This window comes from Numenius arquata, chromosome 12, assembly GCF_964106895.1.
Source record: "Numenius arquata chromosome 12, bNumArq3.hap1.1, whole genome shotgun sequence".
Taxonomy (NCBI): Eukaryota; Metazoa; Chordata; class Aves; order Charadriiformes; family Scolopacidae; genus Numenius; species Numenius arquata.
Genome location: NC_133587.1, coordinates 27,080,381 through 27,104,939, shown reverse-complemented (window position 1 = coordinate 27,104,939; position 24,559 = coordinate 27,080,381). Strand labels below are relative to the sequence as shown.

At 38.8% G+C, this 24,559-nt stretch overlaps 1 protein-coding gene across 1 annotated transcript in view; it reads right to left on the bottom strand.

Moving 5' to 3' along the window:
• The window catches only part of LOC141471283 (myosin-IIIa-like), a 41,583-nt gene extending 18,650 nt beyond the window's left edge, over positions 1 to 22,933 (bottom strand). Inside the window, exons 1-2 of the mRNA XM_074157739.1 lie at positions 22,766 to 22,933; positions 19,028 to 19,162 (exon numbers count right to left, since the gene is read on the bottom strand). Of these exons, the coding sequence (XP_074013840.1) occupies positions 19,028 to 19,162; positions 22,766 to 22,933 (303 nt within the window). The remainder of the gene's footprint in view (positions 1 to 19,027; positions 19,163 to 22,765) is intronic.
• Between the last annotated feature and the right edge of the window lie 1,626 nt (positions 22,934 to 24,559).

Genomic DNA, 24,559 nt, shown 5'->3' with positions numbered 1-24,559 from the left:
ATGTGTCCCCCATCAGGTCAGTGAAGGCTCCGCTCTGATTGTTGCCATACAGCTCAGCATCTATCTTGGAACTCACTTAATCTCACCCTTACTTCAGTGGGACAATACGCATGCTTAGAGAGGGAAGAACCCATATGCTTAAATGATGAGATTAAGTGCTTTGCTGGATCAGGGTCAGATTCCCAAGCAGGACTTAATTTACTGTCTTTAGCCACATTGGTCTGCCTTCTCCACTGACTTTTTCTAGTTACCTTTATTTTACAATGACATTATCTCTTCAGGGTCTCTAATGTTTTAACTTTGCCACATCACTGACATGTTTAACCAAACCGAATGGATGATGACAATGCAGGCTAATTTAATGCACTTACATTTCAGGGCACTGAAACTGTCTGACAAGTGACAAACCAATTGTGAAATAAATTACACATGATATTTTCAAACTATTTTTCTTCATTATCTAGTATTAAAATTTTGCTTCTTATAGATGTATCTTCCTCTGTTTTTGTTACAATCCTGGATATTTGTTAGTCTTTCTATTTAAGGTAAAGAAAACTAATCCAGAAAGGAATATATTCTTTTTGCAGGTGGGAGAAGGAAGAAACTATACCTCACAAATCACCTTCTTCAATGTTTAGACAGTGAAGCCAAGATTGAATTTATTTGCCTGCCTCAGCAACATTAATTTTTACTTCATCAAACATGTTGCTTTAAGAAATTTTTCTACCCCCTCATTAGATATAAATCCCTATTATGAAATAAATATCTGCATTGTCAGATAAAAACTTATCTAAAATATCAGGTAAAGTAAGGTACTAAAACTGTGATTATTTTAGACCAAAACTGGACCTGGGTATACAAGAGGTCAGCTGAGCACATCTTGAAGAAAAAATAACGAAGTCACCCACACCACCATGGAAATCCTCCACCGACTCCCAAGGCAGGGCTGCTGCTTAGGCGGAGTGCAGTTGAGGATCTCATAGACACAGGTTCTTGCACACACAGGGTAACTTTTCTTTTGCTACTTCTGTCTCAAAGAGTTGTACTTTTACTTACATCTGACAATTTGTATTTTTCTGAGACCACCAGTACAGGAGGAAGAGAGGGAAAAGGGCTAGGTATTAGAATGCAAGCAGCTATAAGTAGAAAAAAGGATTATTGGAATACAACTACAATTAGAAAAGGAGATATGGCAGACACCGTATGTGTGCGCTCCGAGTTGCGTGGGGCAGGAGGAGGGGAATGATGACGACAACGATGACACAGGTTAGTATTAATCTTGTTCTATTTTTCTACAGGCCAAACAAGTCCTCATGGGTAAAACGTTGCATCCGGTCTCATTTCCTATTTCTACTTTCTTATTTGTTGCAGGTGAAGCTGCCACATGTCCCTGTAAACATGCACATAACTAAAGTTCAAATGGTGATTCTTTCTTCTGACTCAAGCTACCAAATTGCATGTCTGTTTAATGCAAGCTTATCATAAACAAGTCAAAAAGTCCCTCTCATAACGAGTCCGACTCTTCTCTTCCCTCTCAAAGGAAGAAGCTACAGAAAACTTGATACTCCTGCCCGATGCAGTGCTGGACCATGCTTGCTTGGGAATCTGAGTAGAGAGGGAGATAAACTATCCTTGGGGATGTTAACCAGGATCTAGTCCATGACATAAAAACTTAAACGGAAAAAGAACCATTAAAAAAAAAATTAAAAAAAAAAAAATCACATTTCCTTAACTCATACAGTCCTTCAATGAAAGATTATGGGATAAACATTACTTACAGACTGGAAGTTTCCTGGGGTGCTGCTAAATATTGGACTTTATAATTATCGTTTCTGCTGTTTCTTAGTAGCCTGCTGTCCACAGTAAAACCTGTGTAGCCTCTTCCTAATGTTACTGTGTTTGAGTTAAGCTAACTGTAATGCTTGGATGACAAGAAATCATGAAGACAACAGAGATAATTTATTTTAAAAGATCCTTCTAGTTTCCAGGGAAGGATCTAGAGAAGAGAGGTGCTGGTAGCTATTATTTTGTTACAAGCATTGTGAAATCACATGGCCAAATAGTTAATTAGTCTGTGTCGTGACTCCACGTCATCCAGCACAATCTCCTCAGCATACCGTGACGAAGGGCACTATAAGCAAAAAGCAAGAAGCGCACACAGAACTCGGGACACAGACATACAGTAGAAGCTACGTGTCTATCTGAGCTGTGCCACAGGGCTGCTTTCTATCCTAAGGGTCAAAGTAACTCCCCAAACGCAATTGTCCTCCCACACGTCACGAGACATGGGCTCTTCTGGGAGAAGAGAGTAATAACTCTAATTCTCTTTCCTACACTCTCAAAAACACACATACACAGGCATTCTCTCCTGCACACAACAGACACATTTGTTGTGATTCATATCAGTTTTATAATACCTATTTTAAGCAACCAGTAATCCCAGAAGGAAAACTGGGTATGGGAGAAGTGGTGGTGGTGTCTGTCAGCTCAGGTTTGGCAGCACAATAGTAGAAGATGTAAACTGAATGGACTTTCTCAGTTTGGTTCTCAGATACCACATAATCTAGTATGTGAAATGCATGCAAAAACAAAGCCCTTCAGTCTGAACTGGTTTTAGGAAGTCTCCAAAGGCTGCATTTTCCCAAGAAAGGATAGAACCCTCTTTTAAGCTTTGAATAAATTTAATTTAAAGAGAGAGGCTCTTATAAATGTCCAGCCTATGATACACATTAAGGAAAGATATTAATGATCTTCCCACAAGGACGTTATTTAGAAATGCCATCTTGATAACTTTGTACATGAGCAATTTTCATCAATTTAATGTTAGTCACTTCTATTGTTCCTTTGTGATTTACAGGTATTTTTTTTACCAGCATTATTTTCAGTGCCTACACTAATAGAATGCAAATATTGCCTCCAAATACAAGCAACTAAAAGGACGGGGGTAAACGGAACCCTTTGGGATATCTAAAAGGGGTTGGAGAAGACGGAGACAGACACTTCCTAGAGGCATACAGCAAAGGATGAGAAGCAACAATCCCCAGGTGCAAGACAATAGATTTCTACTGGACATACTCCCATTGGGAGTAGTTAAGCACTGGAACAGATTACCCAGCAAGTCCGTATTATCTCCATCCTTGGAGATATTTAAAACTTGAATGGAAAAGACCCTGTGCAAGGGGCTGGACCCATTAACCTCCAAAGGTCTCTTCCAAGCTATAATTTTCTATTATTCATAATATTTGGATTTTAAAATATTCAGTCACTAGTTTGGATATTTAGACAGCAGAAACAGGGGGAAAGGACTAAGGGAATCTTGCATACTCAGACCAAGGGAAAAAATAATTTGATAGAAGGCTCGATCCATGTGAAAACCTGCCTGAAAGGGCTGTAGCTCTGATGGCCACACATAGCTGCATCAGAAGACATGCTTAAGACTCTTCTACAGTGGTAGTGAAGGGCTCCTCCCTTATGATTTTCTGGCACTCAAAAGGCAAAGGCTCATATTGGGATAACAAAGTCCTCCACCCACCCATCTGCCACAACCCTGTGCTACTGTAATTGAGCTATTAGTATGCAAAGCTATCTTCAGGAACAGATTTATAAAATAGCATGATCCTAACACATGAAATGTCAGTTAAAATTGCCATCACATCACAGTCATGCAGGTGTTCTTTGTAGGTCTTACTCACTCTTCATCTCACCCAGCTGATACACGTCTCTCTCTTCAGCTCTTCTCAATTCTGATGCCCAATGAATAAGGATTCAGTATCACCTTCACTTTTAAGAAAACCGTGTTGCACTTTTGTTAGGGCTATTACAGCCTTTAATCATCCAACTGCTCCTGATTTATGCATCTGTACTAAGCTGTCAGGTAACATTTGCTTGCATCCTGCAGTTGTCAAGGTGCTTTCATCTTATTTCAGTAGCTTGGATGCAAATAGCGGGGCAACTCCAATTACTGCCTTCCCTAGCTTTACAGGCTGCACAGACATAAATGACTGGGTAGCACATCACATATGCACTACTTAGGGCATGCACAAATGATAGTTATGAAAAAGTCGCATTGTCCAACCTTGCTTTAATGTCATCACACATAAGAATGCTAAAAGCATCTCAGGCACTAATCTCTATTTTTTTCCTGTTCTTAGAATAGATCAATAATCTGACCTGTTCTACTGAGCAGGCAGTACAACAGCACTGGCAGCCTCTTAACTGACTGTACCTTCCTTTTAGTACTCACTGCTGTAAGGACAGAAGATTTTGATTTGTTGCTGCTTTGTTGTCATAAAACTACAGAAACATAGGAGTAAAAGAGACTTCAAGAAATAATTTACTCCACTGCATTTGCACTGTGTAGAGATCTGGTACTTTCAGGTGGTCCTTTACAGATATTTGTCCAACCTACTCCTACAAAATTCCCACTGAGGGAGATTCCAATCTTTCTAAGTTTCTGTGTTTCACTAATCTGATGGTTAGAGCATCTTTCGTACTATTCAACCATTTCCAACTATTCTTTGCTTCCAATAAAACTGCTTTGTTTTTGCCCTTCCCTCCAGTAGTCTCCGAAAATAAATGATCACTATTCTCAATTTAGCATCATCTCTGTCATACTAATGTCATGATATGTCATTTTTCTCTTTTCTGGGCTGTACAAAGTTAGTTACTGTAACCTTTTGAAATCATTCATGTTTTCTAAGTTTAGACTGCCTGCCATTTGCCACTGGCCTTTGTGACACATTTTGCCCCAAACTGCATACAGAATTCCTTTGGAAGCCTTGTCTTGGCTGGGAAAAGCTGAACAGAACAGAATAATCTTCACTTTGCAGAGAATCCCTTTCTGCCGTCCCATCGCCAAATTAGGTATATCCTATTTCTTCTTCCTACAGACAGCAGTAGTTTGCATACGTCTACTGAATTTTTTTCCTGTGATTCCAAAAAATCCCTCTCATAAGCACAGCTGTGAATCTGATGCCATTCTCCAACGTGCCTGTAATCCAACTAGGTGTCCACTCCAGACTTTTTATGTGGATTTTGTTTCATCACAGCAGTTATTAATGAACAGGAACAGGCCAAAAGCAGATGCCCACTCGAGGCTCCCCCAGCCCCAAAGTGAACTACAGATCACTATTCTTTGAGTCCAGTTTTATGAAAATGAGGTTATCTGCTTTATTATGTGAAATTTCTGTATTTCCACATTTTTCTCACAAGAATGTCACATGGAACCATACCAAATCTGTACAAAATACACAATCACATCTACTGCCTTCCCCTTACTACACTAGTTATCTTGTTAAAGAAGATAATGTTATTAGTATAATTTGTTCTGGCCCAATCTAGAGTTGACCACTTTTATCATGTTACTGGGCTCTGGGTATTTCTAAACTGGTTTTATTAATTTTTTCTAGAATCATTGCGGGTACCAGAATTAAACAGACTGGTCTATATTTCCCTAAGTCATTCTATTTCCTCACTTTGTAAAGACATATATTAAACATTCTTTTATCTCGTTTCTCTCTCTTTTTAGTCACGTAATCTTGTCTTTACCACTCCACATCAGCCTTTCTGAGCTTATCCTTAAACACCTGTACCTTAGCTGTGCATTTTTGTTTCTCCTATTTGAAGGCATTCTGAAACATTAAAAGAAGCAAACCCTGATGCATTCTTACTCGACTCTTACTGTGCTTTTATCTTTTCTCTGCATCAGCTAATTTTCTATTGTGTGTTTAATGCCTTTCAATAATTGCCAGATATCCTGCTTTCCTTCATTTTTGCACTCTTTTTCCTAAGCATAGCTAACTACCAGTTCCCCAAGCTGGGTGAAGCATACTCTCCTAAAACTCATTATCCTTACCCTGCTGCTCCACCACCCTTCCATTCCTCAGGAAAATGAATACAATTTTGGGGCCTTTTTCACTCAAATTTCTTTTCATCTTCAACTTTTCAAAATAGGTCTTCTCTACTAGAACAGAATCAACCTGATACAGCTATTTCCAGAGTCACTTTCTTTGCCTTCTGTCTCCAAGACAGAACTTGATGCACTGTCCGTCTCACAATCCTGGCTGTCACAGAGGGTCAGCTGTGACCAGATTAACTCCCATTCTCTGTCTACAGTGTGACTTCTTCACAACTATTACTGCCAAAGAGCACATTCCAATGACAGCACCTAACACCGACTACAAATACTCAAAGGTCCTTGTGAAGACTTAACTAAATCAGCTTCTTCAACGGGCTGACTGCTTCAATACACAGCTCCTGTCTGTGCAACGTAGTTTTAATTTCACCTCAAATGGAAGAAAGACGTGTACTGTGGCTCCTATTTTTCCTAACAACAGTAGTACAAGATAACCCATAACCAAAAGAAACCATAGCAATGCTCTATGCTTTTAGGTAAAGTTGATTGCTTTCAATTTAGTGTTAATGGAATGTATCACTGAAATAGACATCTTTCCTGATTTATTTAGCTTCAGTGATCACAAACCATGTGGTATTTATAATTTTGCTCTCTTACATCATCTAGCACCTTCAGGGCTGTGTTAGTCACAGCCTCACGGGCGTTTATTTGTTGCTTCTGATTTCTTCACTTCCAGTTTGGCTTTTAATTTCTTATTTCTTTTGTCACAAGCATGCACTGACGAGACAGACAGCCAGGGGAAAAGTTTGCCTATTCCATCTTATGCAAGCTGGCCTTCACCGCCTCTTATCTTTCGCAGTCAGGACATAAATACCTCTACTTCACACCACGGCCAAAATGGAAAAGGCCACATCTATGCCAATATTACATTTTTCTAAATTTCTTCTTTCAAACTCAGCACAATTGAATGAAGCCACCAGGCTATACATACACAAGAAGAAAAAGAAATAATCCCCTCAAAGGAGGACTTTTTCTGTTCTAAAACTTTTGTAATATTATTTTGCGTGTAACGCTGAAAAAAAGCAAGTAGGTGACACAGCTGTACAAAAGGTTTACTGGGCACAGCCCAGCTGAATTCCCCTGCTAGCTCTTCCTGATGCAAACTTCCTATTTCACCATCCCATAATTCACACTCTTCATGTTATAATACATTTACATCCCCATGAAGTTGCTAATGAAGAAATTAAAGTATCACCTGTCCACATCTCCTCCCAAAAGGAGTATACAGCTGAAGTGGTACCAACCTATGATTTGAAATAATGCTCTGTAAAGTAACCAAGATCTAACATCAAATAATACATTTACAACAGAAATTCTGAAGGAGCTTCAACTATAGCTTCACAGCCTGGCAACAGCATAACACAGCTGTAATTTTTAAAAAATCAAATAAATGGAAGGATCATTTTGTAAAATCAGAGCTAACCTAGCTAAAAAACTGAAAGGCACTAGTCAGTAAAGAGCTCACGACTTTCCGAGCAAATGCAAGAGGGAGCTTACCAAGACAGAAGATTTTGATTTATATTATACCCTGGGAGCAATGGTAAAAATAACATTTAGAGCGCACAACCATTCACTTAGCTAGGGAGAAAGAGCAGGGCCTAAGTTTGGGATCAAGAACGTCAAACAAAAGTATTTCTACTGACTGCTGCAAACTTAGCTGAAGCTCTGGAAAACACACAGAATCTCATAAGCAAATAGGGCAGCCTGTGGCAACAGCGAGCACTTCACAGCTTTTATTGTCTGCTCAGAACCACGCTGCTTTTGTTCACTCTTCACCAATTAGGAAACGTTTCAAAGCACCTTCCTCTTTTGTAGCATCATTTCTATACAATTCAGGGTTCAGACAGTAGTTCCAAGTATACCATGTCCACACTACACATAATTCATTGTATGTCTGTGTTCCTACATGAAGACAATAATTTAGTATAATTCACTGTAATTTAAATGACTGCAATAGAAATCTTCTCTATTGAGTTTGAAAGCATGGCTGGAGAAGCACAGATCTGAACAATGGGGCTTGTCTAAAAGCTCCTTTTACAAAAGGAGAGAAGCTGAAACAGACTCAGCCAAAAGCCAACTCCTATCATTGCAGGACAGGTCAGCTTAACCGCTCTAGGAGTCGCCTCCCTCTCTCTGCTGACTACAAAAGAAGTTATGGTGACTCTCTGACTGTCACGGGACCCTAACGCAGCAAGAACATCCCAAAGGACATTCCCAAGATATTCTCAAAGAGAATGTTGTAACAACCAAAAGGATGCTAAACTCAAAATACCTTTTCTTTTTTTCCTTGTCTTTTTTCTTCTTTAAGTAAACTACTGGAATGATTAACTCAGAGAGTCTAGATCAGACAGAATTTAAAGTAAAGTGCAGTGTAAACCAATCTCTCCCTGCTCACTGCGTCTGCGCAAGGCAGTTCCCTCCTTCCAGGGTTTGGTTTCAGCAAAGTCAGCAGCTTTCTGAACTTCAACAAATGCTGACATCCGTTCTGGAGCCCAGGAAACTTATTTTTGTCACCACTGGCACCTGGCTGTCTGCTCTCTGTGCATCCCAGCTCCTCGCTGTAGCACTGTTCTTCCACAGTCGGCAGCCTCCAGACCTCTCTGCCCAACAAGGATGAAGAGACCTCTCTCCCTACAGCCAAGCCCATTTGCTCCAGACATTCCCTTTATAAAGGGACCCAATGTGTAAACTGAGAACTAACACAACAAAATTATATTGTCTATCACACTTGAATTTAAGCATTTAACCCTCAGGTGTCTGAAGCAAAAAGAGACAAGCCTTAGCCCAAGCACTCCTACAATGATGAATGCCATCCCCAACTAAAGCTAAAGAAGGTTTGGTAATCTGGGATTTAACCATTTAAGCAAATGAGGGGTTTCTGGGGTTTTTTGGTTGCTTGGGGATTTTTGGGGTTTTTTTTGTTTGTTTGTTTGTTTTTTAAACAACCTCACATCTTTAGTAAAGATGTGATCAAAAATAAAATGTACAGAAAGCAAAGTGATGTTAAATATTAGAATGTGAGAGGCACAGGCTGGATAGAGCTTTGAGTAACCTATTCGAGTGGAAGATGTCCCTGCCCATGGCAGGGGGGTTGGAACTCTATGATCTTTAAGATCCCCTCCAACCCAAACCATTCTATGATTGATTCTTTAAGAGTATCCACATGCTATTTAATTTCATCGTGGAATGGTAAAACTCAGGTCTCTTGCTTTACTCCATGGTAGCAAAAACTGTTAGAGGTTACTCAGAACTGTCCTTTTGTATGTTCAGTATTCTCCAGCAAGGTGGGCCATAACATGCTCACCAGCTGTTTAAAAGATCTGGACTGTGCAAACCACAATGTAATATGAAATACTCTTTACACAGAGAAATTACGAATATTTAATAAAACTTCGAAGCATCGAATGATAGTTGTAGCCACACACCTTTGCTCTTGAGAAAACAGGATATAATTCAGGAGTGAAAAATTGCTGTAATTGGGAAGCAAAGAGGGACACATTAGAAATGGGAGAAATCAAGAGTGATTCAGACATGTAATGGATCAAAATATTCAGTGTTGGTCTGAACGGAGCAATTATAACCAAATACATTACTGAAAAATTACCTATATTGAGAAATACAAAAAAGCAATTTTCAATTGTTTAATTTTTCTTCTATATATGTCATTTGGAAATACCTGATAATATTTAGACAAATGACAACTCCCTTCCCTCCACCCCCCATAAAACCCAAATGTACTGGTTATTTTCCACTATGCTAATTTCCTGAAAGATTATTGTTTTACAGTAAATCTTCCATATCAAAGAGGTGCATATCTGCTTTCTTATTGTAACTCTTATTATATATTATACAGAACAACTTCCATCCAAAGCTTTTTTTAAACTACACAAACTTGTCTTTATTCTCTTAGATGGAAACATATGTGCGTATAGTAACTGCTGTATCTAACAAAAGCATGCTGTAACCATGCCAAAGGAAAATCCTAAATAAATTATTTTTAGGTCCTCTATTTCATGTAAAAGAGAAGTAACCAATCTAGCAATGTCTCTAGTTTATCTCAGGTAGGCTCACCTCTTTGAAAACCCAAATGAGACTGGTTGGTCCTGCTCCTAAGCATTCCCACAGATTCCTGTGGGACTCACTCCAGCCAGCACTTGTTACTCCGAGAGGCCTCGCAGAAAAAAAGGGTGTCACTGAATTTGGATTTTCCCACTCTAGCCAAAACTATCACAGCAATAGGAACGACTCCAGTTCCCATACTGCTTCCCATTCCTTCCAACTGTATTATTTTTTTTTAAGACAAAATCTTTGTTCAAGTGGAGTTCAACAGTTGGAGTCCCAACAGCTTCAACGACATGAAATTGCCTGCTAAAATTTAAGTCTAAGTCACTCCCACCACGCATGATCCCAAAGGAGATTGCATGATCAGCATCTCCCCAGGCTCTGAGCCTTGCTGCAGGCTGCAGGCTCTGAGGCTGCAGATTTTTCAGCCAAATGTCTTCCTACATCAAGAACAAGCATTAGCTGCTTCGCAACACTGACAGCAGCTCCTCTCTCCCTCTTCCACGCACTGAGAGGTGCCATGAAAAGTGATAACACCATTAGCTGAGAAAGGAAAGAGATCAAGCTAATGGAGAGAAAAATGCTTTACTGCTGGCCATCAGGACTTTTAGATGGCGTGGGAAAGCTCAGCAAGAGACAAGGACAGAACTACTGGCCTTGTGCCGAGCTTTTTTTTTTTCCCGTGCCCAGCCTGCTTTGGTTGGTTTTTGGTGTTTTATAGCTTCTTGTCTCTTTTCATGTCTTACATCACCCAGTCTCCCACCTCTCGAACAGCAGAAGCCTTACCCATGTTAAGCCACACAACAGCAGCAGAAATATTTGGACAATAGATCTCTGCCTTTCTTTGTGTGCGCAGAGGTAGAAAAGGAATCTGAATTTCATAATACATTGTTATGGTTGTTCTGATCCTAGAATTTCATATTATGCTTCTGGCTATTTTAGCCTCACTTTTTTAAAAATACCAATACCTAGATCTTGGCTTGGACAGTGGCTGCTCCTCTTTTGTAGCAAACACACTGCAACCTAGAATTACACTGTAAGTATCTCAACTCCCCAGCTGAAAGAAAATATCTCCCTTCCCCAATGCAACGGAACCTGCTGAGATTGATATTTCTTTAGATGCGTAACTATACTTCACAGATAGGACATTTATATAACAGAGCAGAGGATTTCTTCTTAATAAAAAAAAAAAAAGAAAAAAAAAGATGCACTTCAGTGAACTACACCATATATTAGAATTACATGCAACAACAAAAAAGCAACATGATCAGAAACTCTTCCATGTATAGTAGGTCACTGGAGGATCCAAAGCTATTAGCCACACAAGATTTATGCATTAATTACATTCATTTTTCTCTATTTGACACATAGGTAAATTGTGCTGTCACTGTTCATTTATGAATCCGTGAGGCAAATTTATACATATTTCATGAATTCTAGAGCTCTCTTTGTGACCACAGTTAGCATTTGCAAACATATGGAAGCATCTGATTTGCTGAACTTCTCTCTCCACACACCAGACACACGGCACAGCAGACTCACTCCAGGCCGGATGCAGCAGTGCAGATCTGTTGTTCAGCATTCTTCACTTTACCCAGGAGTTACCGCTACACCTTCTTCTCTTGGCCTTGGTGAGTTCTTATCCCTAACCGGCCACCTCTGTCCGTGCCACTCTTCCCTTGAACCCTCACACTGGCTGCCCTTTCTCAATCACACCAGCTATGAGCTAGTTGCTTTTACTGCCAGGACCTGTAGCAGTCCTAATACTTTTCATTAGGCAGATCTACTCCTATCCTTGATCATCCATCACTTGCTAACTGTAGGCATAACATGTTTTCCTTCCTGCTTTGAAGGAGCAGCCAGTACAAACAAAAAACCACACTGCTATCCTCCTTTAAATCCTCCTTAATAACTCTCCTGTGCTGCAATGCTGACAAATGCTTGCAGCTGCTTGAGATCACAGCTGACTTCTGTTATCCCCTCGGTTCTCCATTTCCAAATCCATTTTTTCTATTTGGCTTAAAGCTTTGATGTGAGCTCCCGGCTATGAAGGCTCACTTTTAGGATTGGAAAGGGGTGAGTAATTGATACTCTACGCATTGTGCTGGGCTTTCCATCGCTGGGAGAATTCAAGAATGGCAATTCTTCCAAAGGATCTGCACAAAACCAGAACGGACTTATATCAAGGAATCTCAGCTTGTTACGTACATGACTCAGTATATGTGACTCACCAGAGAACTGTAATTGCCCTTATAATTGGTAATTGAGTAGGAACTACACTGGTTTGCTACCCTGTGCTTATCACACAGCAACAGACTTTGTCAGATAGGTTCTCTCACAGTCCTTGCCCTGTTACAAGCATTTTGGCTAGATGTGCAAGTTTTCCCAGGCCAGGCAAGCCACTAGAACTAATCTAGTAGCTATGGTCAGCCATAACATTGGTAGAGCAGGTTGGCAGTTCGGTATACTGGCACTTTATTCCTTTTTTCCCATGTAGGGTTACAGTATCCTCACTCAGACTAAATGGAATCCACACCACGGGTTTGTACTCTTTCTATGCTTCTGAAAAGAGGACCAGGTGAACTGAAGCACTACAATTTTCTGTGTTCCAGTTTAATTCAAACCCCTGACAGCCTCTGTTTACTGGGTTTAATGGTTTTGTGCTTTCTGGAAAAAAAAGCAACACAAATGGAAGCATCTCAAGGATTTAAAAAGATAATTTAGATATTTGTACATTTAAAATTTTTCCTCTTTATGTTAACTTCAAGAGATCAAAATTAAGTAGCAAATTTGAATAATTTCAGGCAAATTTTAAATTAGCAAACATAGCTGCCAACTGGATCACAATAATACTTGATGACAATCTTTCTGTTAATTCTTTTGAGTTACCAGTGTCTGGTTAGCAGTTTCAATTAACATCAAGAAACATCCAGACGAAAGTATACCACTTTGCCTGCAACAACGTAGAATAATACAAGTAACTGATTTATTTAATGCATTTATTTTCCCACGTTATAAGGTTGAGGAAATGGGAAATGCTAACATACCACTTCTTTAGAGAAGCAGGTTCCAAACACAAGCTATTCTACACTTCCATATGGTTGGTCTGATGAAGATTACACTAGAACAAGAAAAGGTTCTACACAAGAACAAAGATGAATCAGGTTCATTTCAGTCTGGACTGTGCATAACCTGCATGGATTGCACTAGCTACTCAAATAGTGTTTGTGAAGGTACTTTTGAAGTACCTGGTCAGAAAACAGAGCTTGCAGTCCACTGCCAATTGTAACATACTCCTCCTTTTCAAATGAACTGGATTCTAAATTTCTTTCACACACTGAAAAATATTCTGATTTGGAAATGTTTGCATAATGTTGAAAACAATATATTCTAGTATGCGGAATATTATATGTAGTAATAAGTATATAATAATGACAAAAAAAAATATCGCATGCTCTAAAGGGAAACTGTATAGCATGACAGTATCATCATCAGATTTATTCTGTCCACAAATGGATACTAACTAGAATAGTCTGAGACATCCTTAATACAACAGTCATGGTTGCTGGGGAGCATGAGGGAAATGGACTGCAAAAATTGGACAGACTTCCTAAATAGCATCTTCTAGTGCCACCACAGGAGACAGAATGCTGTGCTACATGGATCATTGGTCTATCTCACCAGGACATTGCAAATGTTCTTGAAATGTTCACGTACACACTAGGAGAACCCAAACACCTAAAAAGAATGCTTTGACAGTCTTCTTGACTGCACAAAGGGATTTATTTCCCTAACTTTCTGGCAATCCCCTCCACCTCTCCAGAAATGGACATACACCTGTCCAAAAATGGAGAGGTTTCTACAAAATTCTTTTATATTAAAAACCTGTATTTTTAGGTGGGAAGTTGATTATCCAAACTTTTTTCCCTACCAAGCTCAGTTTTAACTCCTGAAAACAAAATCCTTTTTTTACTGTAAAAATAATGGATGTTCCCTCTATTCCCTAAGCATAAAAACATATTGAGAATTATAAAATATACTAGCTTACTTCTGTGACTCAAACCCAAATCCATCTCAAATATGGTATGTATAACTATGCGTCGTTTGAAAATGGACTAAGATACTTCTCAAAGTTCTGCCTGATCTGTGTAGGAAATGAACTACAGAAATATGTTGCATTATGATTCTTGGTCTCTGGCTTACAGTAGCAAGTAAAAGCTGTGTGAGACCTACCATTTACCTTGCTGTGGTATTTTCAACGTTCACTCAGTCTTGACTAGGTTGTTCCTTGCCATCACCATCCTGAGATCTGGTGATCTCAGGCAAGGGCTGGGCCACTTGTTCTCCCCACTTGCCCTTGACATACATGCTCACCTGTAGCTCCATTACCGCTCTGCTCCATCTTCCCTCAGCTGATTTCCAGCTCTTTCGGATCTATTCCCTTCTGAACTAAGATCCAGAGCAGAAAGAAATGGGCTATAGCATGCTCTGCCTTAGCTGTGTCATTATGCTGATGTCTGCTGACGTGAAATTGCTAAGCTGACTCATTCCAAGTGTACTACTCAAGTGCTTCCTTTTCAAACACAGACTCAATCGGCCAATTTCTTCTGCCTGCATCTCTGGACACACCGTGACAAGGCTTAATACACCTGGCAAGAATCCTCCCTCCAGGAATATTCTTTATCATAAATGTGACTAGAACAGCATCCACACAGAGGCAGATGTTCGGCCTATCTGAGTGCTGCCTACAGAGAAAAAGGCGTTTCTGAACCAAGAGACAAGAGTACTTTTATTCTGTACAGATGTATTCCTGTTTTGTGTTCACTCGTGTCGGTGGTTTCCCGAAAAATGCTGAACTGAGAAAGTTAGGTTACTTTATTACCAAAAAATGCTAACTATGCTTAAAGCTCTCATACTAGTAGTTTTCCTCTGGTTTTAAAATATTTGTTAAAAATCGGTATTCTATACTAGTCTCAGATTTAGAATCATAGAATCATAGAATCATCCAGGTCGGAAGAGACCCTTGGGATCATCGAGTCCAACCATCTACCCTACACTACAAAGTTCTTCCCTATATCATATCCCCCAACACCACATCTAAACGTCTCTTAAACACATCCAGGGATGGTGACTCAATCACCTCCCTGGGCAGCCTATTCCAATGCCCGACCACTCTTTCTGTGAAAAATTCTTTCCTAATGTTCAGTCTAAACCTACCCTGCTGGAGCTTGAAGCCATTCCCTCTTGTTCTGTCATTAGTTACCTGTGCGAAGAGGCCAGCACCAACCTCTCTGCAGTGTCAAGTAGTTGTAGAGAGTGATGAGGTCTCCCCTCAGCCTCCTCTTCCTCATACTAAACAGTCCCAGCTCCTTCATTTAGGTCCTTATGTGTTAAGATGAACACAACATAGTAACTTTACACTTCTGCCACAAATACTGCACTAGAGTGTCACACACAGAAGTGCGTTATGCAAAAAGGTTGTTTGTTTTTCCAAGTAATCATTATGTATGTTTTTTAACTGATTAGATCTACACTGAAGGGTTAAATCAAAGTATAAGATTGACTACGTACCTCTTGGTACTTTTTTATATCAAAAAAGTCTTTGTTTATTTTAACAGAAAAAAATTAAGGAACAATAGCTCCTACTCTCTCAGAACTGTATTTCCAGCTCACAGCACTGCAACTTCAAAATGCTTTACAAGATCCGTTAGGCAATCTGCACGTTAGCACAGAGACAGAGAAATGCAACAAAGAAAATTAAATCCAAATGATACCTAGAAAATGAGGAATTTAATTTCCAATTGGAAAAAAGATTTTCTATGAAGGCACATGCTATTAGGCAATTATTAAGCGAAGAGATTCGGAAGAACTGTCACGTTTATCAGGATTATTCTGTAACAGATCACTTCTGAAGCAACTGGTTTTGGCTTCTATTGACATAGAAACTGTCAAGATGATCCACACCAATAGGTCAGCTCCAAATTCCATTTAATTGTAGGTAAATATTTCTTGATAGTCGTGTGGTTTAATGATTTCTAGTCACAGGACGATATCTTTAACCTGGATTGTGAACATCCAGTACCTCACTGTTGACATATGCCTTAGAGCGAGCAGGAAACAAAAGTGTCGATTTTAGTTAGAAATGGAATGTCCAACTATCTTGTCCAAGAATTTGAGAGTACAGGTTCAATGGGTATCAAATCATGTAAGAATAGATTCATTCTGGAAAACAGAGATGGAAGGTGGGGCAGAATATTTCACACCAAGACTGCAATAATCTCATCATAAACCCATCCAAGGTCTTTTCCACTATTCAGAATGGGTGCTAACTTATGAGGTCTGACAATTTTATGACAATTGAAGTATTCGGGACTAAAATCTCTCAAAAATCCTTTACAATATTGTAGAATAGTCTTTTTAGCTACTTGGTCAGTTTTGGCCTCACAACTGTACCTCAGCCACTTACCTTAGCCTAGTTCAAACCTGATTAGCCCCTCTTCCCCAAAACCCAAACACGATCAAGTGCAATACAAAACAGCTACCAAAAACTATGGGATATGTCAAAAATCATCACACTATCTATACTACAAAAGGTGTAAGAATGGAACAGTACAGTTCATATAACCAGTGCTAACGAATGAACTAGGAGAAAAGAAACCTGGCAAGAATCTTTCTTTCTGGGCGGGCTTGCTGTTGATACATTGCATGGGACATATCTTAAAGAGCTGAGGATTTTTTTCATCTAGGAAAAAATGATCTAATAACATCTACATATATGGATTCAGACACTCCACAGAGCAATTTTGTTGGTAAACTACAGTGGTGGCTCTAAGCCCAGTACTAAATGCTGAGTTTTGCCATCTATCACAACACATTCCTAGTGGAATTTGAGAAACTTTCCCTCCAAGATCTCCTGCCCACAGATCTCATCACAGAAGACAAAAGCGGAGCAGAGCAACAAGCTCTGCTTTCAGTGCCCCACTGCCCTGTAGGCCCTTCCTGGCAGCTGCAGCTTTGCAGGAATCCAGAATACTACAGTGCACAATAATCTGCACTTCATTCTCTACTTTTCCTCCTTGACATCATTTTGCATTCATATACTATGGAAGCCACTCGAGATTATGCAAACTGCAGTGGTGTATGCTCTTCTTCTTTCCAGTCTTTGGGAATATATCTACAGACTAGGTACTGACTGCAAGAGGTCCACCTTCATTTCAGAGGATTACAAAGAATTTGTTGAGGGATTAGTTGATAGCTTTTTTGAGAGAAGGAGATGAGAAAGATCTCATCCTTGATATAAAGGTTGATATAAAACTCTGCAAATCTAACTTTCAAGACTGGATTCCCCTCTTCAGGGAAAGCAACAGTTCTGAAGTGAAAATGCTTTCTTAAGATAAAATAAATAAAAAAACCACCCCAAAGTCAAAGCAACTGAAACAGAACTACAGACCAGTCACCAGCTCTATGAATTTAGACACAAATATATTGTTAAAAAAACCCCAACCGAACAGAATGGAGAAGATAAAAATATCTTCATTCTAATAAACTGTAGGACACCTAAATAGCTACTGTGAAAGAGAAACTGCAACGGCCATGTAAAGTGGCATACAAGCTGGAAGGAAGGTACACTTCAACAGAGGAATCTGTTCCACGACAGTTTTCTTTCCCAGACACCTTCATTAAAAGGAAAGCTTCATCAAAGTTACCACCGGAATTTATGTTTCTACTTATGCATATCTATGTGTACAAACACCAACTGAAATCCGTTGCATTCATGGATCTACATGTGCAGTGACAGAAAGCATCCAAGACTATTCCACACACTCCATGCTAGCACTTGCACATGTACAACTTGGCACGCAAAGAGTAAATATAAAACTTATACTACAGATGTAGGCTTGTGTTTCTTACATTAAGAAAATAAATCCATGTGAAATATAAAAGTTACAATATAAACACTTGACTGTTTCCTCACAGTCTTTTCCATCCTGGCTGTTTGGCATCCATCCTGTACAGGCCAGAAGTTTCACAGATGGAGTTTCTAATGCCCAGCAGCCACAACAGAAGCTAGATTTTCAAAGATGCTCACTGCACAAAGAGCTGATATCGTTTGATGTCAGCCTAACCTAATCATTTATCATGATTTCCAATGCAAACTATTCTTAAAAACATCTTCCCAATACAAGTCAGAAGAATTTGGAAAAGCTTTTAGAACTTAAACATTTTTTAGAGCTTGCTTCCAGGATTAGATGCTATTGTATCATTGAGATATTTGGCAGAACATTTGTATTCACTCAGCAGACAAATCATAAAATATAACCAATTCTTCAATCTCAACTTTATCTAACACTGATCAAACATCAGCAAGAGCCTTTACTGTTATGAAAAGCACACTATTCCTGTCATTCTTCTTCACTCTCCTCTGGGGAGAGGAGAAAGTTTTTTGCAGAATAGGTTATAGTGAATCTATGAAAACAGTAACAACCAAGCTCTTTGCTTCTAGATCAGTCAAAACTAAAGACTGAAACACACAAATTACAGGCTTATTTTGCTCTGACTCCATTTGAGGAAATCCTGCTGCCTGTTTTTATTGGCTTGATTATCTATTTGTGCATTTACTTGCACAAAAAACCCAATTCAATTAATTAATTTTTATAATTTCATTTAGAAAAAAAATCATCTAGCAGTTCCTTTAACTGTTATGTCATATCCTAGTCATATTTCAACAAATGCTACTGAAGGAACATGCCCACGACAAGCCTTTCACCAAAGAAAAATTTTAGGTAGCAAATCCTATGAATTCCTAATAGAATTTCTATCCAAATTCTGAAGAAGCAGCAGTACTAGTATAATATCAAAATAAGAATGCTGAATTCAGAGCAGACCATTAATTCAGAATACTGAAAAGACTAAACAACAGCATTTATCATTTCATATGCAACCACTCTAAAGAAAAACATATAACAAATTACTTGCATCTCATTCATTGAGTTTATACTCAACATAGGAATGCCCACTGGAAGAAAACTCTTATTTTTCTGGATTATTTACCTCGAGAACTAGCCAAAGCTGATCTCCATTTTTCACATCTTTCTTATAGTACATGCCATAGAATTTGACTACATTGGGATGATCAGAGAGAGCTTTCAAAATGTTGTACTCGGCTTCAATTTCTTCATCAATATCCTAGTGTCACAAATGAGAAATACACAGTGGTTAATAAGTAAATAATGACAGCCATTTTAAAAACCCAACACGTAGCATTTTCTGGCTATTCAAATGTAGTTTGAAATAATGCAAAGTAAAAAAACAAACAGAACATGAATGTACCATTTGCAGTGCTACAAAGCTTGGTTCTGTTTACTGATTTTCTCCTATTGTTTAGATCTCAAAAAAAATGTTAACATACTTGTTTCTAGATTTAAAACATTTTTGATAGGATTTGCTATTTACACCCACCCAAAAAAAACCAGAAATGAAAAATCAATTCTAGAGGAAGGCTACCTATGAACTCCACTATCCACACGAATGGATTTCATATCAATGAAAAGCAACCACTCAGTGCTGAAAACCTGCCTCACCACTGCCAAATAAAAGTGACCATTGCAGAGAAAAGGGGTGCTTTGTATTCCTGATGAATGACACTCCTTCTCATTTTGTTCACCACCAAAGGCATCTGCCCCAAAGAGAACTTTGCTCACTTGTTTCTTATACAGATCTCCCTAATGCTAAATCCAACTCAAGTTCCTCATACTAGCCTTTTGCCTTGAGATCAGCTTGACTGGTCTCAAAGAACTTTGCCCATCACCCCATCACCAGTATCTTGAGGAATTGGGCTATTAAACTTTCATATTGAGATTACAAGAATAAGTCTTCTCACAAGGAAGGGTTTTAGAGATTTTTTTTATTGGAGTAGCTGAAAAACAGCAGAAATTTTCCTCTTTCAAAAACAGGAGTAACTTGCTTTAAGTTAATTTTCCCATAAGCACAACACAGAATATAGCCAACAAAAAAAAGAGATGCAAGGAAGGAAGAAACAACCAAGGCACTGAAGGTGACAGAGAAGGAAAGGGGAAGAGTGGAAGATAAGAAGGGATGAAGAAAGAAAATGCATCTGGCAAAAACAAAAGGACAGACCACAAAGAAAAAAAAAACAAACAACAAACCAACCATGAAAAAACAGTTTTGAGAGCCAAAAAACTACACACAAAACACACAATAGCCCTGGCTGCCTTGAGGAAACTGGAAGAGAATTAGCCCACTGTCCTACTGTGATTTAACAGAGGTTTCCATCTCCTGAGGGGTACTCAGATTTTATGAGATTTTTACTATTATAAGGAGAAATGAAAAGAGAGAGAATGAAATGAATAGAATATTCATTCTGTGTCTACTAAAAGTAAAAAAAAAATCTTCCTCTGTATATTACAAAGGAAGAAAACTAGAAATATTTGGCTGAACTTAACATGTTTATCTGCATAAGAATATCTCTTTTAGAAACACTAGAGGGAATATTTTCATGTGAACTCAGCACAGTGGTATTTTATTTAGAGCCCTGGGGACAAGACTAAAAGAATTCTCAGTTCCATCTTCATATATTCTCATTTCAACACCTTCACTTTTCTATTTCAGTTTCAAAAAGCTAAGCTGTTATTCAACACAAAGAATCTGAGAGCTCTAAAGGATTAAATATGAAATGCTTATTTCAGTCTCACATCACTCATGATGATGTAGTTCACCAGTTTAATTTGGAAATATCAGTTAAACCAAGTGATACAAAACCACATTTCTTCTGCTTGTTTTTTTCAGTACACCTCTCCAGTGGCACAATTCTGAAACCATCTTCAAAGAAAAAAAATGTAAAATTTAAAGAAGAAAATACAGAAAGTATCTTTTTCTTCATTGCAATGGCTCCCTCTGCAGCCATTAATAATACTTTCAGTTTAAACAAAAAGAACTAGTTTATTGCTTTCACCCGATTTCTAGTATAGTATTGCCATTTTAATAGTAACATGGAGGTACAGCAGCCACTCCAGTCACCCTGTAAATAGGAGGGGGAAAAGAAGAATAGTAGCCTTAGAACAAAAAGGAGAATATATTCAGTTAAAAGATTCAGGTCTTGGAGTGTGACATTGACTGCATTACTGACTTCCATTCTTTCATTAAAATAAGGAATCTGTTTTCATCAGTTACACTTTTTCCTGTCTTCAATTTCTTATGTTGCATCTTTATACATTGCATTTCTTCTGTCTTCTACTCCCTTATCTCCTACTTAATCTATTCCTCTTTCCTCTAGCATCAGCTTTATTATCTCTTCTTTCTTCCTGTCATCATCTTTTATCCTTTTCCTACAACCTCCAAAGTGTACACAACATTGAAAGTTTCCCCCATGACTTCAGTAATCCCTGCCATAACCAGCTGCCACTTAATAACCATTCCTCGGCACTTGTGAAATAGATGAAGGCAGAAGCATTTCCTGCCATACAGGCATTTAGGAACACCAACTGCAAGAAAATCCTGCCTATCGTAAGCACAAGAACCTTGTTTACAGAAAGCAACACAGTCAAAAATAGAGCTTCCGATGCATTTGAATTCATCAAGATCCTTATCAGTTGGCTGCAGGTCACGTTTACTTTGGGAGAGGTATGTGATATTGAATTGAGATGAGCCTATTTTTGTTGCGTTGAAAGCATGCTGAAATAAAAAGCAGATCAACAAGAAACACAGCAAAGATAATGCAAGATGCTATGTTTTCACAAACACATTTCATGGACTTACGGGCCACGGGATCATCATTTGACACTGCTTGATATGCAGGGGTAGACAGAGCCCCGTGTGGCTGTGCAGCTCCAGTGCTGCAGTGTTGCACAGGGCATGGCATGCTCTTCCCTTCCTGCCCACAGGTCGTGCAATGGAAGCACGTTCCTCACAACTCTACACTGGGAGTGCAAAAGTTGAGCTCTAAGGGGGCCACCTGAAACAGGAACATCTCCTTGTCCATGTCTTGCGAGTTACTGTTCTCAAGCAAAAGCCCAAGCCACATGCGGCACCGCTGAAGTCAATGGGGTATGCCTTTACAAACCAGAGCACTGGTGTGCTCTTCCTTACTCTTTGAGCGTTAATCTGCCACCGAACAAATGTCAGTTATTGAGAACAAAAACATACTCTACAGTGTAATAATTCCACCTCCCAGTCACCTGGTGCTTCGTGTGTAGGAGCTATTGCCTTTGTATTTTCCATTTGAAAAGATGGATCCCTCTGTGATAGCTACGTATTTTGGCACATTCTGAAAATGCAGAACCAACAATAACAATAAGGTATGCTATTTTATTTCTAAAGTACCACTCACAGCACGTTAACTCAGATAAAAGCATGTACTTAAAATAGATGCTTGAAGGTACATCAAAAGCACTTAAAAGTATGTAACTTTCTTACTGGCTAGTATGTTAAAAAAAAAGGAAAGGGAACAACAGTAAAAACAGAAGCAGCAAGGACTCCTGGTACTGAAAAGGAAAATAATCAGCTCTGCTTCTGAAAGTAGGAGATAAACAATGGGGAACCAAAAGTATCAAAGTTTAGGTATACTACTGACTTCTACCTTATGCAACCACTTCCAAGATCACTTACGATATGAAAAATGCATTGATAGCCAGCCTGATACTTAGCAGGTTGAAGCAGTTTATTTCACTATCACTTCTTTTGCAAATGATCTACCAAGATTAAAAGAAAAAAAGACTACATAAATTTACTTACAACTAAATAAGCACAAATCAAGTAATTTAAGTAGCTTACGTGAACAGGATCCAAAATTTTGACTGCTGCTTTGCTGCCATTTTTCTTATTTAACACCTTGAAAACTTTTCCATACGTTCCTTTGCCAATAGTCTCAACTATTTCCCAGGTATCTGAAGGATCAGGAAAGCTATCAAATATTATTGTTTTCCCAGTCAACGGAAGCATCTCTAATGATGGCTCCTAGGAAAAAGAGATTTCAATGTTCACTCAACAAATGGGTAACAGCAATTGGCTTCCTACAAATGTGAAGAGAAATACACATTCCAGTCTCAAACACTAGAACGGTTTTTGCATGTAGCGTGCGTGCACTAAAAGCATAATGAACAAGAAATGCTGCACTTAATACAGGTCCGTGAAGTGCACACACTATCAAATGAAGGGAAATTCAAGTAATAATTCGAACCAATTTCAGGCTTGAGTGAAGCCGGTAGAAGCTTTCCCATGCACTTCAATGAAACTATAATGTCCTCTAGGATTTTTTGAGGGGCAGGGGAATGGGAGTCAAGTTCATAAAATCCAAAAGAATTTGGCTCCATTACCTAGAATTGGGCAAGAACGGGAAAAAAAAAACAACCAAACACAAAACATGCTAAATAATAGCATAAGGTTCATTCAGACTTTTACAGCAAACGGTCAGTTTTATAATTCTACTCTTACCATTAGAATTTTTATACAGATATCATAAGGCCAAGCAGATCAAAGTAGCAGATCTTTTCATAATATTATGGTCTTCTGACAGCCAAGCATTCACAGCCATAGAAAACATGTTTACTGATGTACATTCATTAACAGCTGTTTTACATACTGTAAAGGAAACACCTTTTACGATGATGGAATTGTATCCGTCACTGACCAGGTTACACTTATGCCCTGGTTAATGATGGATACAATTCCCTTATAGGAGCCCTCACAGTGACTAACTATCCAGCAGCTAGTGGTAAAAACAAAGCACACCCCACCCCACCACCACCACACACCCCACCACAAACAAACAACAAAACATAAATCCTGTTGTTAAGAGCTGCCAGAAACTCAGTAGAAATATCTTTAAAATTACATTCTCATTCTTAATTGTAGAGTCAAGACAGAAAAAGAGAAGGGGCAGGGAAGAGGACAGACTCAAGCCCTTATTAAATAGGGAAGCAATAACTAAGTGAGCCCGCTACTCAGCACAGAAGTCCTTCTTGAGCACAATATGCAATAAACCATCCAGGTTTGGAGAGTCATTTTTATATATCCATTTTAAATTTTTTATATAATACTTTATAAAGAGATTACAATTATTAATTATTCTTGGATTTTTTTATGTCAACAGCACAAATCTACACACAGAAAGCATTTTATGTGATATTACTCCAGTGACAGAAACTGCACTATGATACCATACCACTTTTTCGATGATGAAGAGAATGGCTTCAATTTCGGTTTCAGCCATGGCTTCCAGCATACTGGCCATACTTTCCTTATTCATCTGCTTACTCATGTAACCATGTATATCCCACTACACATGCAACATGTATATCCACTATACATACAGTACGTATACCAACTAAGAAGAAAATGAAATGGACTGCTATACAAACATGTGTTGTACCAGCTCTTTCACTTATCTGACACGCTTACTGGCATGTCACATGTATTCAGACTGGATAATGCAAGCTCGCCTGGGGAACACAGGCTCAGGATTCTTCCCATCATTCTGCTCTTGGTTGATCAGCTCACTAATGAGTGAGAAGACAGGATTTTCTTCTCTCTCTCCTCCCCCATCCTTTTTTTTTTTTTTTTTTTTTT